The 14,410-nt window shown below is 55.4% G+C and overlaps 1 protein-coding gene across 1 annotated transcript; it reads right to left on the bottom strand.

Annotated features, from left to right (window-relative positions):
• Positions 1–4,248: 4,248 nt before the first annotated feature.
• H6PD (hexose-6-phosphate dehydrogenase/glucose 1-dehydrogenase) lies at positions 4,249–14,136 on the bottom strand. Its single transcript, XM_084220348.1, has 6 exons — positions 14,023–14,136; positions 12,625–12,774; positions 10,812–11,467; positions 9,642–9,759; positions 7,859–8,128; positions 4,249–7,235 (listed from the first exon to the last, which is right to left on the bottom strand). Exons 3-6 carry the CDS (start codon positions 11,436–11,438, stop codon positions 5,878–5,880), a joined length of 2,373 nt encoding a protein of 790 aa, XP_084076474.1. The 5' UTR covers positions 11,439–11,467; positions 12,625–12,774; positions 14,023–14,136; the 3' UTR covers positions 4,249–5,877.
• Between the last annotated feature and the right edge of the window lie 274 nt (positions 14,137–14,410).

Raw genomic sequence — 14,410 nt, 5'->3', positions numbered from 1 at the left:
CCGCCGGCGGAGGTCGCGATCGCGGGGCACAGCCACAGCCCCGCAGCGGCGGCCCCTGTGCCCGTCCCCTTTCTGTGTGAGGTCCGGGCTGCTCGGTGCCGTCGTGCCGCCCTCGCTCCAGGAACGGCTGGAATAGCGGGCAGCCCCGGGCGTGGCGCTGGGGATCCCCGGGCACTCCGGACGGCTCCATCCTCGGTGTCCGCACGGCCACGCAGAGTTCGCGTTCCCTCACTTACGGGGGGATCGGGCTCGGGAAGGGGCTGCCCAGGGAGGTGGCGGAGTCTCCGTGCCCGGAGGTGTTCACGGAATGCACTTTGTGCCATGCTCTGGTTGACGTGGTGGTGTTATGTCACAGGATGGACCCGCTGATCTCAGAGGTCTTTTCCAACCTAACCCATTCTGTGATTCTGTGATTTGTTTCAACCACTCCTGGGAATGTCTGTTTGCTTTTTAAAGACTCATTTGTTTACCGAAATAGACCTGGGAAATACAATTCTGTTCATTTCAGTACTCATTCCAAAAACAACCCTTTGGACAAATCCGACCCGGTAGTGCCCCTTTGAGATGATGAATTTTTCAGTGTTTCCAGACAAAAAGACTGGTTTGTAGCAATGCAGCTCAAGCTGTAAAGTCGTGGATTGTCATAAATTCAGCAAGCCATATTGCATGGGACACCTCCAAGGACCACCTAGGAGCTGCAGGAAGTGGTGTGAGTGATTCAGGAGGTGGCAGCCTGCCATCTGAGTCACTGTGGGATGAATGCCCCTGCATGCTGCTGCAGTTATTGTTTTTTGGGATTGGCCGTTAGCATGGGTCTTGACATTTCTCATCACCGATGGTCTTGGGACACATGTGAAAAAAAAGCACAGTTAATTCACTAATTTGTTGAGCATATTTTGATATCTGTGGGGAATAGTTGCTCTATGCCAGTCACTGTGGTCCTTCAAAAAAACCACATTTTTCTGGCTTACCAGAAACACCGGGGAGACTGTGGCTACAGCACAAATATGTTCTTTCACACCCTGCAAAATAAAAATAGGGGGGTTTATGTCAAACAGATACATACTGGGTAGCTTTTTGAAAACTACTTTGCTTTGACCTGGTCCTGGTCATATTTAAGTTACTTTCCCCCACAAATTTCAGGGAGAAGTGGGATGGAGGAGTGAGAGGAGCAGCAGGGAAGCTGGAGGAAACCAGACGTGACAAGTGCTGAAGCAGAACTTCTCAGCTTTGTGGTGGCTTCTCGCCAGATGAGATCACAGCTCCTATGGAATCCTGTCTGCTTTTATTTCCTTAATATTTGACTTTCTTGCTTCCTCAAGAAGCAGGAATTGCTAATCTTCAGTCACTTGCTTTGAGCACTGTCCACAGCTCAAACAACAGAACAAAGGCAGAGGGGGTGACTGACAGGGGCCAGTGTTCGTGGTCTGCAATGGGAACCCTCTGACTGGGGATGGAGCCTGGATTAGCAGAGACTTTTCCAGCTCCCATCCTTGTGAATTGATGCTTAGACTATTAAAAGGAAGGTGGGAGGAGGAATGGTTTGGCATGCCTGCTTTCCTGTGGTCAGCATTCAGCGCTGTAGATTAGCTCTGGGGTCTGGACGGGGATGAGCATCCACCTTCTGAAAACTGCGTCCCTTTGGAATGTCTGAAGCTAAATATTGAAATCCTTTGGACTCCCAGCATGGACTGTGAGGCTGGGACAGACTCTGGATGTGCTTTCTGCCAGGGTGACCCTGCCATTGCAGCAGAGGGGACACTGTTGTGGTACCCAGCCGGGCAGGCGGAGAGCCCGGAGCTCTGTGCCCAGGGGAGGGCAGAGGGAGAGCAGCAGAGCAGCCGCTCTGCCCCAGACATGTCCCTGCTGCAGGCAGGCTGTGCCTGCGGGCTCTGAGGGACACAGTGCAGCAGAGAGGAACAATGAGTGCCTCTGAGTGTGGCCACAAAGCCAAAGCAGCCCAGTGTGCTGCAGGACAGAGGGGCTGTGAAAACAGCAGCCTCACCAGGGAGAAACCCTGCCAAGCCTGCCCGGAGCACAATCAACACACCCTCCCCAGCTGGAAGATGGGGTGGAAAAGGGAGTCAGAGGGTGGGATGGAGGAGAAAAAGAGACGTTCCCCAGGGGCACTTTGCAGGAATAAAAGTAGTTATCTTCATTTTAGTCCCTTCTTGAGAACTGAGACATCAGCAGAGCCAGCACAGCACTTCAGACACTGCAACACAAGTAAATGCAGCTGCTGAATGAAATTAAACCCTTCATTAAAACAAAACAAAACAAAAGTAGAATCCAGGTATTTTGCTTTAAATTCACCTGGAGAGCAGAGTCGTGCTGTGATGTCTCCTCTCATGACTCCTTGGCCTTTCTGTCTCAGCACAGGGTGCTGGATGTGAAGATGCCTTAAAGGATGGGAATATGTAACGGGAGCACTTGGATGCAGAATTTACTCCCTGTCCTATTTGGAGCAGCACTTACAACCCCAGCAGAGTGCTGAGTTACCCCTGAGGGAGCACCCCTGAAATCCCAGTGGTTTACTGGCTGGCACGAGTCCCGCCATCCCTGCGCTGGTGTCACACAGCCGTGCTGCTCCGGGCCTGGAAAGGCTCCCCCAGCACGGGCAAGCAGCTCCCTCTGCTGCTGGCAGAGCTTGGGCTTGCAGAGAGGGGCTGGGGAAAGGCACCCGCAGCGATTCCTCTGCAACGAGGGCAGCTCTGAGTGCCGGACACTCGGACACTCAGCCAGGGCAGCTCTGAGTGCCGGACACTCGGACACTCAGCCAGGGCAGCTCTGAGTGTGGACACTCGGACACTCAGCCAGGGCAGCTCTGTGTGCGGACACTCGGACACTCAGCCAGGGCAGCTCTGAGTGCCGGACACTCGGACACAGCCAGGGCAGCTCTGTGTGTGGACACTCGGACACTCAGCCAGGGCAGCTCTGTGTGTGGACACTCGGACACTCAGCCAGGGCAGCTCTGTGTGCCGGACACTCGGCTCCTGCAGGAAATCCTGTGCACAGAGAAATAATGTGTGTGAGAGCAGAGCCAGCTCCCCATCATGGGGAGAGCTGGGGCAGCAGCTGGCACGGAGCTCATCTCTGCAGCACCCTGTGCCAGCCCTGCATCGCTGCAGTGCCAGCCCTGTGTAGCTGTATCACCCCGTGCCAGCCCTGCATCGCTGCAGCACCCCGTGCCAGCCCTGCAGCACTGCAGCACCCTGTGCCAGCCTTGCAGCACTGCAGCACCCTGTGCCAGTCCTGCATCGCTGCAGCACCCCGTGCCAGCCCTGCATTGCTGCAGCACCCCGTGCCAGCCCTGTGTAGCTGTATCACCCCGTGCCAGCCCTGCAGCACTGCAACACCCTGTGCCAGCCCTGCATCGCTGCAGCACCCCGTGCCAGCCCTGCAGCACCCTGTGCCAGCCCTGCATCGCTGCAGCACCCTGTGCCAGTCCTGCATCGCTGCAGCACCCCGTGCCAGCCCTGCATTGCTGCAGCACCCCGTGCCAGCCCTGTGTAGCTGTATCACCCCGTGCCAGCCCTGCAGCACTGCAACACCCTGTGCCAGCCCTGCATCGCTGCAGCACCCCGTGCCAGCCCTGCAGCACCCTGTGCCAGCCCTGCATCGCTGCAGCACCCTGTGCCAGTCCTGCATCGCTGCAGCACCCCGTGCCAGCCCTGCATTGCTGCAGCACCCCGTGCCAGCCCTGCATCGCTGCAGCACTGCCCCCCAGGCCTGTGAGTGGCAGAGCCCTTCCAGCTGCAACCAGGGAAACGTGCATCAGCAGGAGTGCAGCAAGGAAAGGTCTGATTTCAATGCTGCCACACTCCCCTGCCAGCCCCGAGGCACAGCTCAGCTCAGCTGCACCCCCGAGCTCACAGAGGACAGCTCAGAGCCAGAATGCAGCTCTGTGAACTCTCTGCTGTGGTGACAGTGTCCATGGAAATGCAACACGCAGTGAACGTGGAGCAGGGAGGCTTTCCTGAGGCCTGGCCATTCCAGGACCCAGCACTGCGTGATTCCATCTTCTCACCTTAAAAGGGCTTTGGCTGCTCCTTGTTTTGGAAAGTCCTGGCCTTATCTGGACGAGACACCAAAACAAAAAAAGGGAAAAAAAAAGCAAGAGTCAGAGTGAACATTTAATACTGCAGTGACATTGTCCACTTTGCACAACTAAAACCCTAAAACTTCACTCAGCAGGAAGTGCTTCCCATCTCTGGAAGAAATTAAAAGACAGTTCTTGTTAAAAACTACTTATTTTTTATAAATATAATTCTTTATTCATTAAACAATATGAAAAGAATCACAAAACTTTACTCATGGGAAAAAAAAAGATTTCACAATTTGATTTATAAAAGTTGAAGTGAAAAATTAGTTATTTCCAGTGTTAGTTTTCTGTAAAACATATAATCACACCATTAAATTGTAGGAATGCACTTGACATTAAAAAAATGAGTAAAAATTAGTATCAATAATCACTTATGGGAGAAACAGACTGTAAGAAGTTACTCCATAGAGCTGCCTTTGCAAAGCAAGGTTAATACAAGCTCTCAAGAAAGTGCACACCTTCTATTAATAACTCTCACAAAATAAAAATAGCCCTGCTTCCTTGGCCTACAGCCCAGTGGATTGCTACCATTCCTCCTCATCAGATTTGTTGCTCATTTAACCCTTCTTCCCATCCAGTCTCTCTCTTTCCAGTCATAAATGTTGTATATTCAAAAATATTTGGTTTTCATTTAGCAAATGCTAAGTATTAAAGAGTTTAAGAGAAACTGTCTGTGTGGAAAAAAAATACCCTTCTGAAAAATCCCCCAAACAACCCAGATAGCTCCAGTCACCAAGGAAAACATGTGCAAACTCTTAATGGATTTTAATAAAATCTCAGATAAATTTTGGGGTGACCCACTAGATAGAGACTCCACAAATAAACCCTATTTTCAGCTGCAAAGAACAGTAGCTCCCTGGGGAAAAACCCATGTGCTTATTTCAAAGTGCAAATGAACCTTTCAGTGTTCATTTCAAGAGGTGCCAGCCATATATTATCAAGCAAGTGTGCAAAAATAAGAAAACTGTAATGCCCCAGTCACCTGTAAGACAGGAATAAACTCTGTTATTCATAACAATATAGTTACTCTCTCATAGGTCACTTTTTCATTAAAACTTGTTCCCTCACACCAAATACAAAAGAACTGGAATGAAGCGAGCACGGGCATTTTTGCTCCAAAAGAAAAAGATTTCTCTGCTAGTAAACCCAACAATTCCCCTGAGCAGCAAGCTTTCCCTCAGTAATTATTGCACTGCTCTGTGAGCTGCCCTGCTCCTCGGGTTCACATTCACCAGGAGAGCAGAGTCGTGCCACACTCCTCAGCCTGCCCCCCTCATTTCCAACACACACAGGGTCCCACATCCACACCACCATCACTGCCCTGGGACAGCCACCCTGGCCCAGCAGGCTGAGCAGGGCAGGCATCCATGTGGTACTGCTCCTTTTAGCCTGAGAACTACATAAAATCAGACAGAATTTGGCAGGCAGGTGATTTAACAAGTCCCCCAAAGTGCTTGTGAGGTAGTTACATGCCAGTAAGCACAAACAGGAGAACTGAGGCACTTCAAGGTGAAGTCATTTGTCCAAAGCCTCAGTGAGAGCCCAGAGCAGAGGCAGAGAGGCTGCCCTGGGCTCGTGGCTCCTCCTGAGCTCTGGACACCGAGCCCGGCTCCCCCAGGCTCCAGTGCCAGAGGGGCTGCAGGCCATGGATCCCCCCGAAGGCCGGAGGCGTCCGGGATGGAGCTGCTCTGGCAGCAGGAACAAGGACATGGTGTGTGACAATCCAGGCTGTAAAGGCCACGCAGACAGGGGAGGGGAGGAGGGACAGTGCGGCATCACCCCAGCAGAGCTTCATAATCCACGTACCAGACCAGCTGGCCGGAGCTGGGGCTGACCCCCGAGATGGGCCACTTGCCGGGCTCGCGGCCCACCCTGCTGAGCAGCGCGGTGATGTCGTGCTTGCCCCTGCCCAGGACCAGCACGAACACCTGCCTGGCCCTGTTGATGAGGGGCAGGCTGAGGCTCATCCTCTGGTGAGGCTTGACGGGGCTCTCGGTCAGCACCACGGTGGGGGCCCCCGCCAGGCCCTGCTCGGAGCGGGGGAAGAGCGAGGCCGTGTGCCCGTCCGTGCCCACCCCCAGCAGCACCAGGTCGAAGCTGGCGTTGGCCACCAGCGCCGCGATGTCCTCGGCGTAGAGCCGGGCGCCGCCATCCTCCTCCACGCAGAGGCGGCGGTTGAGGTGCACGGGCATGGGGTGGACGTTGAGGTAGGGCACCCTGACGTGCTGCAGGAGGTGCCGGTGCAGGCCCTGGAAGTTGGACTCGCCGTCGGTCAGGGGCACGCAGCGCTCGTCCACCAGCCACACGTGGCTGTGCTGCCAGGGGAAGCCGTGGTGGTGCCTGGCCAGGCGCTGGAACAGCCCCACGGGGCTGGAGCCGCCCGACAGCGCCAGGTGGAACTGGCCCGAGCGAGCCACGCTGCGCACGGCCGCCTCCTCCATGTCGGAGGCCAGCCGCGCGATCAGCTCCTCGGCCCAGGCCGACACCAGGGGACTCTGCCGAAACTGGGACCGGATGGCCCTGAAGTCACTCGGCATCTGCCCGCCGGGGTTCAGCGGCTCCGCCGGCTCCGCCAGGGTGAACGCCACTCCCTCGGCCACCATCTCGAAGTCCAGCAGCTGCTGGTTCTCCACGCCCCCGGGGTAGAGGCGCGGCGGCTGGCGGGACGTGCTGTCCAGCAGAGGGGTCCAGAAGGCCCAGGAGGCCAGCAGGTTCTCGGTGGTGATGAAGAAATCCTTCCTGCCGTGGTAGATGTGGGAGATGAGGACAGAGTAGGCATCCCTCTCCTTCACAGGGCTGTACATGTAGAAATCAGACAGCGGCTGTCCGAAGACGTGCAGGTCCGAGCGAGCCCCCGCTTCCTTCCAGCTGTCCTTGGGCATGACAGGCTGGAAGAGGTTCCTGCTCACCAGCACCGCAGGGGTGTTGAGAGCACCGTGCCCGAAGTAGAAGATGATCTGCTTGGGTTTACACGGGCTGTGCCTTGCATCCCTCAGCGTGCCGCTCTGAGGGCAGTAGGCCCTGTTCCTGAAGAGGACGCGGGCGTAGCCCACCCGCTCATCCAGAGCCTTCCCCGAGGTGAGCAGGAACGGGACCCCTTCCCAGCGTGGGCTGTGGCTGTGGATCAGCACTCCTGCAACGACAGACACCCCACTGCACCTCAACAGCAGCACTCCTGGGGATCCCCACCACTGCCCACCACTGGCTCCTCTGCTAGCCACTGTCTCTAGCTCCCCATCAGCCCTTGCATGACTTCACTGCCTGCCCAAACTCCATGATCTTTATGGTCCCTTCCCACCCAGGCCATCCATGATTCTCACTCCCTCCCAGCTATCCCACTCGTTCAGCCTCCTTTCATCTCGCAGGAAACCAGTTTCTGAGCATGAGCATCATTTACACAATTCTCTTCATGCTCACAGCATGGCTGGAGACGGCCTCGTGGCTCACTCACCACAGAGAACAAAGCTTTACCCCTCAACTCAGGTTTATGGGAAGGCAAAGGAGTTTACAGGCTGCTTCTAAAAACAATGCAGAGATTTCATAATAATGGGCCTTAGCCCTTATGCTTCCCATTCCCTGGATCACTATGAACTGACACAACAGCGTTGTCTTGTCCAGCCCCCAGTTCCCACCTCAGCGGATGCCTGGGCACATCCCTGAGTCAGCGGTGAGCCCCAGAGCCACGGGGCTGGCACTGCAGGGCTCACAGCTCCTGCTCTGCTCAGCTCTCACTGCTCCCCTGGCCCAAACCCTCACCTGCAAAGGTTGGCGTGGTGCTGACGTAGCCCCGTGCCTCGGGCAGCTCCTCCTGCACCTGGCTGTCGTAGGCCTGGTACTGTCCCAGCACGGCGCTGCTCCTCTGCAGCCCCCACAGGGCCTGCAAGGCCTGCAGCTTGTGCTGCACCACCTCCTGGGCGCTGCTGACGTTGGCAGGCAGCTCCATGATGAGGAACATGAGGGCCTCGGTGAGGTGGTTCTGCAGCACGTCCCGGATCACCCCGTACTGCTCGTAGAAACTGGTGCGGCCTGGGCACGGGGGGAGGCAAAATGCTGCTCAGGGCACCTGGTTCCCCTGCCTGCATCTCAGCGTGGGGCCAGGGACAGCAAAGCTCCAAGCTCCTCTCCTCCTCCCCACCCAGCAATTAACCTGAAGCAATCAAGCTCAGGGAAGCTGGCGTGTCCTGTCACTGGATGTGTGCAGGGTCTGGTTGGACAGAGCTTTGGGCAACCTGTCCTAGTGGAAGTGGTCACTGCTGGTAGCAGGACAAGAGGGTTTTCCTGTCCTCAGAAGGCTCTGGCTGAGCCACGCCCTTGGGAGACAAAATTTCGTGCACAGAGCCACGCTTCCCTTTCCCTGCCTGTCCTCTCATGCAGGTGGGGACAGTGGGAGAAGGACAGTGCACTGCTGGAGTGACTCAAGGCTGTGTGTCACCAGCAGCAGGCTGCATCACGACCACAGGCTTCCTCACTGACTGATCATTCATCTCCCCCCTCAGTCCAAAGGCACATTCAGCAATGGGATCAGTGCTGCAGACTTGCTGGGAGCCAGGCTGCCAGCTGAAGCTGCACAGGGGAAAACAGACATCAAGTGACAGATGACATCAAATGACAAATGACAGAGTTGTTCAGGGGGGTGGGGCACAGGGAGTAGCTAGGGCCGTGCACAGACAGTGCTGCTCTCCCTGAATCTCTCTGCCGTGCACCCCTCTCCCACAAAGAGGCTCAGGTGAGCTCTGGGCTGCCAAACCAGAGATTACCAGCCCAGGTTTGACAAAACTGCATTAACTGAGTCTGTGGAGGCTGAGGGAGGAAGGCAGAGGTGAAGTGAGTGGGGAAGCAGTCCTGCTGGTGCAGCAGCCAGGGCACCTGCCGTGGCCAGGAGCGCTGCAGGCAGCAGCCCAGCCTGGGAGCTTTGTGCTGAGCACTGCAGAGGGGATGCTGCAGCATTGCAGCAGTGCAGCCGTGTCCTTCAGCAGGAGCCCCACGCTGCCTCTCCGGGCTGGGACTGGCCCTCTGCAGTGCTCTTCCTACCACAGAGAGGAGGGGACAGAAACAGGCACACAAACCCAGACTGGCCCAGGGACAGAAACATCCAGGCAGGAGATGCACGAGCACCTCCCAAAGAACAGCACAAAGGCACGCTGGGGGTGAGCCTGGGGGCTGACAGACAGCAGGACAGCTGAAGTGGCCTTAGACTGCATCAATTCCAAATCCAGGGCTGTTTACCAAGAACTGGGATAGAAAGGTCAGCAATGCCCCCAGAGCTCTGCAGCAGAAAAAGGTGGGGAGTTCTGCCCCTGCTCCCAGATGAATTACAGATGGATTTTTTCCTTAGAGGCAGCAACACTCCCTGGAAGTGAGCCAGTCTCCAGCAGAGGAAGTGTGGGACAGTCCCTCTCTGTTTCCAGGCAGCACACACCATTCACCTGCTCCTTTTGTATTTCTGTTCCAGCACCACCTCCCCACTGCTGGGCCCCCTCCCCATTACTGAGGAGCCTGCCAGTTGTCACTCACTCACCCTGCACACTGCCTCACCAACCTTTAGCATCCACAGTCTCCTTCAAGACAACCTCCACTCTTTCCACATGATGTCGGTTCCAAATGGGGTCCAGAAACTGTCGGTTCTGATCCCGAAAAGGCAGGATATGGGCCACAGCCTGTGAGGGGAAAATTCAAAGAGCCAATAAAAACTCAGCAGATTCCCAGAGTGCCTCTGCCTCCCTGCCCCATGCAGCAGACAGGCAGCAGAGCAGAGTGGGTCAGAGAAGAGAAAAGCAGCAGGAGAGCCTGCAGTGATGCACAGCAGGGTCACCAGCGGCTGTCCAGAGCAGACATTACTTTCTGAGGCATTTTGAGGTTTCATGTGAAAAGCCTGAACTACAAACTGCAGAGCACTCAGTTTATATCTGTCAGAGGACAAAGGGCTGGGTCAGACCATCCTGGGACTAATGTAAGGTTCCAAAGTGCTGAAATACATCACTTCAGATGCTTACACCACTAAAGTCATCTGCTCTTTTGGGGAGACAAACCCCCAGAACAAAACAGAAGAAATGCCCCTTCTCTGTGGAGATGCTCTCCACAGCTGGACATGCAACTTCTGAGTAAAACCTGGCCACACTGCCATGTCTGGAACACGCTGCTTTAAAGTGTGACATCACATCCCTGAGAAACAAGGATGGTATGTCCTTGAACACCCTCCCTCTGGGACAGTGCAGCTCCACAGCCTGAGCTGTACCTGCAGCAGACAGTCCTGCAGGGCAGGAAGAAACCTTCCCTAAGCATCCCCCAGAACTAACATCCCATCAGCTCCTTATCATATCAAATGGAGGAGTGCTTCCAGAAGCCATGGCTAAGCAGAGAGGCCTGTGTGGAATGAGATGTGGAGCTGGGAGAGGACAGGTGCTGCCTACTCAGCGAAACCAAAGCCCTGACCTTGGGGAGGAGGCCAGAGGAGTTCTGCATCTCTGCTCCAGGCACAGAGCCCAGCCCTGCTCTGCAGAAGGGACCCTCACCACCCCAACAGGAGGAAGCCCTGCTTTGGTCTGCACATTTCCTCTGCTCTCCCAGGACAAAGAAACAGATGGGATTCCAGGAGGCTCTGGACCACAAAGAGAGGCTCTGCATGGATCTGGGAGGGGAACAGCGCTCCCCCCAGACCACCAGGTGTCTCCCAGGCCCCGAGCCCCCTGGGCTGGCAGGAGCTGCTCACCTGCTTGCCCAGGTAATGGTCCACACGGTACATCTCCTCCTCCCTGAAGAAGCCTGCCAGCTGTGCAGCCAGCTGCTGGGCCGAGGGCAGGTCGTGGCCAAAGGGCTTCTCCAGCACCACGCGCAGCCAGGCCCCGGCGCGCGGCCGGCAGCTGCCGTTGATGTGCCCCGCGATCTCCGTGTAGGCAAAGGGCGGCACGGAGAAGTAGAAGATCCTGCCAGCCTCCTCCAGCCCCTCCTGGCCGAGCAGGGTCTCGATCTCTCTGTTCAGGGCCGAGTAGTTCTCGGCAGTCTTCAGCTGGTGGTACTGGCTCAGCTTCAGGAACTGGTCCTTGAGCACGGCACACCTGTTGGGAGGCTCGTCGGGGGGGCAGGACAGCTTCTTCAGCACATCAAACATCAGCCTCTGCCCCGGCTCCAGAGCTGCCAGGGCAGCCCCGTGGAATGTGAAGCTGTGGCCACTGCTCACTTGGTCCATGTAGAGCTGGAACAGACCCTGCCACAAATACTTCTTGGCCAAATCCCCCGTGGCTCCCAGCAAGATCACGGAGATGTGGCCCTGGGAGGCTCCAGCTGGGGGTGGGAGGGCTCCCACGAACAGCACCGTGCACAGGACCCTTCCCAGCATCTTGGGGAGAAGAGGTAGAGCCAGGAACACTAGAGGTCAGGAATAAAACCACAAATCAATCCATGCTGTAGCGCTGCAAAACACAACACGAGGTACCTGCTTTCCCCTAAAGAGCCAGGGGTCTCTGCCTGGATCCTCCACCAAACCGCCTCTCCTCCCCTCCAAGATCTGAATCAAGGCAGTAATTTGGGTTCCTGACAAACCTGCAGCCTCCTTCTGCACACTAGAAATGAAGGCAATATGTGCTGCAGGTCCTTAGGCAGCACGTGCACTGTTCCCACAGCTGAAGGGGTGTTGGTGCCCTTGCACAGGGAAACAAACCCATTTTCATCCAAATCCCAGAGCTGGTCACAAAGGAGCACACGTGCCTGCACCCTGAATCCTGCTTCCAACGTCCTGCTGGGGACTGTGCTCAAACACTGCCTGGCTGCCTTGGCATGGCTTCATGTCAATATTGTCACAGCAGCTCAGGGACAAACACGACCACTGGCAGCCCCAGGCTCTTCTTCTTTCACTGGTGGCTCCTGTGTCCCACAACTGAACTGGGTTCTAATGGCTGCTGGCAGACTGCTGTGATAAAACAGCCCTGGGGAAGAAGCTCAGTCCTCAGACTGATGTGAGCCCGTCTAGATGCTGCCTCATGGTGCTGTGTCTGTGGCCAGGTGACAACCTGGGGTTTGTGTTCTGCCTCCTGCAACCCCCACCACTGAAGAGCACGTCCTGTTCTGGCCCTCTCCACTCAGTGCCCATTCAAACCACTGCAGCCAGGCCAAAAAGCCCCTTTGCTCACACTCATTTATTCAAAATAAAGTTGTTTTTAAGCGAAAAGACACATTTAGCACTTACACTGAGAAACACAGCAATGACTTTGCATCTCAAGAGATGTAATGTCACTGAAGAGAGGTTTAGTCATTTCTGTATGGGTGACTAAACCACTGTGCTGCTCTCATTACACCCGGTATTATTTCAGCAGCTCTCACACTGGCTATCTCCTTCCCTTAATGCCATTTTATAAGCTGTGCTTAGTTGGACCTTCACAGCACACGATGTTATTTACTTCTTTAAAAACTTTGAGCTCTGGTCAATAAATGATGATAACTTAATTACAAGGATCATCTGGATATCTCTCCCTGTGTGCAGCCTGAACTGTTTGCAGTAACCTTGTGTTTCTCTCCAGCAGACTCACCTGTAACACAGGAGCTTTAGGCACCACAAAAGCACCTGGAGATTTTCCTCCTGCCCAGCCTCTCCCAGTGCAGCTCCTGCTCCTCCTGTGACTGGGTGTCTCTGATCAGTGCTCAGGTGTGCAGGACAGATAAGGCAGGTTGTTCCCTTCCTGGAAAACGGGAGGAAAGACCCAGTTACAACAGAGAAAAAACCAAAAGTGCCTGAGCCAGCAATGTCACAGGAACGTCCCAGCACATCCCTGCTCGCAGTCCTGCCCTGCTGGCTGTGCTGAAGCCTTTGGCTGCTGTTTGTGAGCAGGTAAAACAGAGGCACCAATTCCTGCTCCCAGACAGCTACACCGAGCTGAAATGCTGTTGGTTAGTTTAACTCCTCCCTGCCCAGCCCTCTGCCAGGGCTGTCCCCTCTCTCCCTCCCTCCTCCCCTGGCTGTTTGAGCTCCCTGGACCCACTGAGGGAAGCCAGCCAGCAGCACTGGCAGCTGCCAAGGGGCACTGCTGAGTCTTTTTCTGCAGAATTAATGATTCTCTGGTTCCCCTTCCCCTGCTGTGGGGTTATAACCCAGATGACAAAGTTCCTCAGTGCAATAAAGGGGTATTTACACTTCCTGAGCAACCTTTGTTCCAGGAACCAGAGGCACTGACACCCTGGCAGCCCTGCTGTGCTGGCTGGGGTTAGGCACAGCGAGGAATGGGATGGGTTTGGGTGGGCCATGCTGCTCCAGACCCACAGAAAAAAGGGATTTAGCCAGGGAACTTCCCAGCAGATTCAGCCACCGTCACGTGTGTTCCCAAACCAACGGAAAGGCAGTTTCACAACCCTCCCAATTGCAAAATATTGAGCTACACTGCACAGAATAAGCTCAGTAAAGCCAGCAGTGTTTGTTTACTGCTTTCATATCAGCTAAGCACCACTGCTCCCATTAAAAAATAATACTCCAAAAATCCCCCAGCCAGGCAGAACAAAGTTACTCAGTCAGGCTTCAAGAAAAGACTCCTGGGCCTGATCCACATAAAACACGTAGGAGCTTGGCCCAGCAGCCAGGCTGTGCACTCCCTTGCACAGCCACTGCAGCTCCCGTTCACAGAAACTCGTTCAAGGTCTCTATGGAAAAAATGCAAAAGGTATTTTTTGTTACTGTTGTATCCCCACTGAAAAATAATCACCAGGTGCACGGCCAAAAGAGCTGGACTTTGATGGTCCTCGGGGGTCCCTTCCAGCTGAGGATATTCTATGATTCTATGGAAATCGCAGCATGGCCTGGGGCTCCCACAGGGCTCTGCACATGAAGGAAAGGGGACTGGGGAAACCCTACTGGTGCTCTGTACCTGCAAGCACCAGGGCAGGAATGAGCTCACCATCAGCTGCTGGAGAAGCCAAGGCTTAATGAGGAGACTCACATTCAAAGCAAGCTGAGAGGTGCACGAATTCCTGTTTGGCCCTTCTGGCTCTGACTCAGCCTCACTACGTGTGCTCTGGCCCCAGCATCGTGACAGCAGCCGCTTCCAAAACCCTGGAAAAGCAGGACAGGGGACCATGAGGAACCCAGCCCAGTGCGTGGGCAGCGCACGGAACGCGGGTGGCAGGCATGAGCCCCGTGCGACAGGCATGAGCCCACCTGTGACAGGGCTGAGCCCACCCGTGCCATCCATGAGCCCACCTGTGACAGGGCTGAGCCCACCCGTGCCATCCATGAGCCCACCTGTGACAGGGCTGAGCCCACCTGTGCCATCCATGAGCTCACCTGTGGCAGGGCTGAGCCCACCTGTGCCATCCATGAGCTCACCT

This window comes from Fringilla coelebs (assembly GCF_963513975.1).
Source record: "Fringilla coelebs genome assembly, chromosome: 22".
Lineage (NCBI taxonomy): Eukaryota > Metazoa > Chordata > Aves > Passeriformes > Fringillidae > Fringilla > Fringilla coelebs.
This window is presented reverse-complemented; position numbering and strand designations above follow the sequence as displayed.